The 4,839-nt window shown below is 41.1% G+C and overlaps 1 protein-coding gene across 1 annotated transcript; it reads right to left on the bottom strand.

Moving 5' to 3' along the window:
- Window positions 1-250: 250 nt before the first annotated feature.
- Window positions 251-4,476, bottom strand: LOC116002657 (BTB/POZ domain and ankyrin repeat-containing protein NPR1-like). Its single transcript, XM_031242818.1, has 5 exons — window positions 4,249-4,476; window positions 2,981-3,595; window positions 2,155-2,896; window positions 1,874-2,071; window positions 251-780 (listed from the first exon to the last, which is right to left on the bottom strand). The coding sequence occupies exons 2-5, from the start codon at window positions 3,506-3,508 to the stop codon at window positions 503-505; spliced, it is 1,746 nt and encodes a 581-aa protein (XP_031098678.1). The 5' UTR covers window positions 3,509-3,595; window positions 4,249-4,476; the 3' UTR covers window positions 251-502.
- Between the last annotated feature and the right edge of the window lie 363 nt (window positions 4,477-4,839).

Raw genomic sequence — 4,839 nt, 5'->3', positions numbered from 1 at the left:
CCACCAGACCCTCTAGGCTTGGGTTGGCCCCCTCCAAGGGTGGCCTTGAGGTCAACCTTGGGGCCTCAAGGTCGGCCTTGGGGCCCATATACCATAGGGTTGGCTCAACCTAGGTTGGATTCGTCTTGGCCTCCCTTGGGTCAGTTTGTCCTAGACCCCACTTCTAATATGTCCATCGCAACAAGATAATTAACATTTTTTTAAACTAAAATTAATAAAGTTCCTATCAAACGTAAGATAATATTCACGATAGTGCAACACCTAATTTTCTTTAACTTTAGGTACCGGTTACATAAATTCCTAATAGAAAGTAGTGAACTAAATATATTCAAAATAAGTCTTCAAGTAATAAATCTGAAATTGTAAGTATGCTTTAGCACCAAAAAGTGAAATTAACTAAATAACATGCATGCCCACACACAAGAATTCGTTATGTATATATTTAGAATCCTATAAAACTCCTCATATTAGAACACTTGGAAGCCTAAGAATAAAACTTATCTCACTTGATCTTTTTCCTAATCTTGGATGTTGCAGACATCTTGGGTGAAGTCGAGGATGAAGAACAAGATGAGAAGCCAACCCGGTTCTGTGCCATGTCTTTGTCAAACGCTTTCATTACCTCATCCTTAAGTTCCATGTATCGCCTCTTCTTGTTTGTCTGTTCCTCAGGAGTGCCGCTCTCCAGCATCAAAGATTCAAGAGAATCAAGAACATCGTCCGCAGCTAACTTGTCCAATACATCTGAGCAGTTTCGGAAGAAACGCCGCCCTAACTCCACTGCATCATTCATCAAACACACAAAAAGGGTTACAATATTAAACCAAGACCACAATTCAAAGGGCGATTGGTCACGAGACACAAGTGATATCTCGGCTAGCTAGTTCAATCCCGGTTTCTTTAAATGTAGTGATGAAACTAGCCTACATATATATTGATTCTTTGGAAGGACAAAAATTGGGTGTTTAAGCAAAGTGTGTATGTTATGTAATGGCAAGAATCAATCCTAAGGGGTAATGGTGCCAAAGGGAACTGCAACAGAGGAACTACTGGTGATAATTGGCTAACTTCATATAAATTAAAGGAGTAAAGGTTGGCTGGCATGATTATTGTCCATGATTTCTCCTCTAACTATGCAAAGGTAGCCACTTTCAAAGATTTAATTATGGTGATGAGAGATTAAGGGTGGCTAAACTCACAGCCACTACTTGAGGGTGTGCATTGCATACCGCCTTGTGACTCTAGTCGAGTAGTACATGAGGATGTGCATTGCATACCGCCAGCAAAGTACCACAAGGAAGTAAACTATAGTACATGAGGATGTGCATTGTGTACCGCCTTGTGATTCTAGTTGAGTAGTCAGCAAAGTATCACAAGGAAGTAAACTAACATAAGTTGCCCATAGCTAACGGGCTCAAACCAATAAGGCCAATAGGTCGCTCCCACTTACCTGAGGCTGTGCATTGTGTACTGCCATGTGACCCTAATCGGCAAAGAATCATAAGGAAGTAAACCAGTCTAGGTTGCCCATAGCTAACCGACTCAAAACCAATAAGGCCAATAGGCTGCTCCCACTAGGATTCGAACTTGGAACCTTGTGATTAACACTTAACAAGCCAACATCCCAACCAACTTGGCTAGGGTTGCCCCTAAGGGTATTAATTTTGCATAGTTGGGAGATTAGTTGGTGAGCACTTTTGAAGTTAAAAGGCTCAAGACAGCAAAACATTGGCAAACAATAGTCTTTTTCAAAAAGCTCTGCTTTTCAAGTTGTGGGTTAATTTTAATTTTTAAAATTATGTCAAACACAATTATCCTTCACAAAATGAGATGGATGGAGTATTTAGTATTGAGTAAGCTAAAAATTACATACCAGTCTTTTTAAGGGCTTCCCGGCGGTCTATGAGCCTTTTAACTTGGTCAGGTGGCAATCCAGTCAAACCAACCCCTTTGAGATTTCCACACAACCCCTCGATTGCAGAAAGTCCAGCAAATTCTGAGGTTGAATCTGCATGTGCTATTTCCATGTTTATTTTCGCCTCACGAGGGTATAATGTTCTTGCCAATGCCACTGACTCATACAATTCAACCAAAGATTTAGTCTTAACTATCATAATATATGACAGAAAGTTAAAAGAATGAAGTAAGCAGCACCTCGGTTTTCAAGGAAGTAAAGCTCCATAACCAAATCATTTTCGAGCGGGGTGGATGATGGCAGCGATATGGGATTCCCGTTCATCATCGCTCCCTCCAAAACATCAATGCAGAGCCTGTCGTTGTTCTTTTCCTGTCCATGCTCGGTTGTCTTGTTATAATCCTTCGGCCTAGTAGACCTCCTGCAGATTGTAACAGCCGTGTGCCCATTGCAGCACGTGGCATCTCGAACCGAGGCTCCACTCTTGTCCAGTATCGCCACTATAATTGCAGGATCCTTGCGTCGTGCGGCCATGTGGAGCACCGTGTACCCTTGTGCATTGCGGAGATTCAGATCGACCTTATCAAGCCCGAGCACTTCGTTAACTACCTTAGAGTTACAATATGCAGCTGCATAATGCACAGCATAAGCATCGTCTAGTGTGATCTCCGATTCCTCCAGCAGCATTTTTACCAATTCGACATCGTTGCAGTCTAGGGCTTTCAAGATCTTCCGAATCCTCTTCTCATTCGCAGCCTCGACTTCTTGCACTGCACCCTGCTGGTTGAGTCTTCGTGCTTTAATGTCGCTCGAGATCTTACCAGGAAGTTCCTTCTCGAGAGTGAAGTTGTCTAGATTAGAACGCGTGACCCTTTGAACACAGTGCTCAACTAGTTGGGCGAGAGAGCAGTGAAAGGCCACCAATAGTATTGGAATCACATCTTCTATGGCAGCATTATCAACAAACCAATCAAGGTTTTGCTGCACAAATTACATTATAAGCTAATAACAGAAATTAAACAGCTTCGATTGAACATACGAGAACGAAATGCAGTGAGTGCTGACCTGAATAAGCATGACAAGTTCTTTAATTTGGAAAGTGGCAGAAGCATACATAAGCTGGACAGCAAAATCAATGGCGGGGCGGCAAGCATAATGGTCACAAGATTCATCGACGCAAGTTGAAACCTCCGGGGGAGAAGCCTTGGTCTTTCCCGTATACACATAATTCAAGAAATCCATAAAAGCTTCATAGCCTACCCAACCACAGGGCACCAGTTCAGTCATCAAAAACTTTGGTTTTCCACCGCAACCTTTCTTCGCTTTCTTAAACTTTTCGTGGAAAAACTGACTCCGGGCAGCCAAAATACCCCGGTTTACCCCCACCGAAATCCCCTCAACCACTATATCAGCATCATTGTAGTCCTCATATTCACCAGGATCTATCAACAGCTTTTCAAGGCCACTGCTAAGTCTGCTCAGACTCAGCAGTTGAAGACTGCTCCCCTGATCATGCCCAGCATAGGAAGCTATAGGTATACTACTGCTCCCATTTGAAATGCAAGGAGATGAAAATTCAACTCCACTTTCCATTGGTAGCAGCTTAATTACTAGCTAAGTACCAATCAGTTAACCTATCAAACTACCACTCCATCCTTCAAGATTAAGGGACATGCAAACCTGACCATTAAAAATGCCATGTATATTAATACAAGACAGACAACCATTTTCATACAAAAATCATATATGTTAGGCATAGGCCGGTAACGGGCAAAGTCCAGCAATTAGTGGCTAAGATGAAGGGTCAAATCCAGTACTTTCCAAAATGTGGCGGTCTATAACAAAATAAAGTTGCGCCTTTGCACTTTTTGGCGTAGTAACAAGCACTTGATCTAACAAGTAGGATCAGAATAGAATAGGGATCGGAGTCCAAGTGTATAGCTTTTAACATAGTGGTAAGCAATTGATCTTAACAAACAAGATCAATCAGAGAAGGTGGTGTTATCCCACGAGTGACGATTCCCCTAGACCAGCTCCCGTGCCTCCCGGAGCGAACGCGGGTGGACCTGGACTGTTAAATGCACGGAGAAAGACCCGACGAATTTACCAAAATAAAAAAGAGAAGGTGGTGCTAAGCTAGCTGTTAACAATCAATCAGTCCCTCTATAACCCTTCTACTAGTTTCAAGAATTAAAAAAAAAATTGAAATCAATTAAGCTGAAATCTAGAAACAAAACATGGCAAAACTCAATCCTACCTACCCAAATCTCCTCCCCGGCCAAAACTATAGCAACACCCCATGAAGCATTGAGAAAACAGTAAAAAGATTCTACCTTTGGCTTTGTATCAGACTCAAAAGCATCTTGCACACTGTGGGTTCTTCAAGAATTTAAGGTTAGTCACCTGGGTGTGTCCCAAACTAGGCCAAACAGAGACTGGTAGGAGTGTGACTTGAATTTGCTTGAAATGATAAAGACCAGAGAGAGAGAGAGAGAGAGGGACCAGCTGAATTGAATTGAATTGAATTCACAAATGATATGTGAAAGAGGTGATGTGAAGTTTTATTGGAAGACAAACATATGCTTCTTTTTAAAAAAGCTGGCAGTGGTGAGGTAACAGAAATGCTTTTTTTGCATTGTGGAATTTTTGTTTGGAACCGAAACGGGGAAGAGGCCAAGAGGTATTGCTTTGTCAATTACACGTTTCAAACTAAATAACTGTAAAATATATCTCTATCACACTTCAATTATTTAGTTTACTGTTTTAATGATTATTTTGGTTCAAGTTTTGATCTTTTTAATCTATCTTTTAAAAATATTAACTAAATATTGAAATATTATATGTGCTAACTGCTAAGCATTAAGCATTAGTTATTAAGTATTAAACATGTAAATCTTAAGACGCATAGAAGTTTTTAGAAAAAT

Source organism: Ipomoea triloba, chromosome 13 (genome assembly GCF_003576645.1).
Source record: "Ipomoea triloba cultivar NCNSP0323 chromosome 13, ASM357664v1".
NCBI classification, from domain to species: domain Eukaryota; kingdom Viridiplantae; phylum Streptophyta; class Magnoliopsida; order Solanales; family Convolvulaceae; genus Ipomoea; species Ipomoea triloba.
Note: the sequence above shows the minus strand (reverse complement) of the source record. Positions and strands in the feature narration are given on the sequence as shown.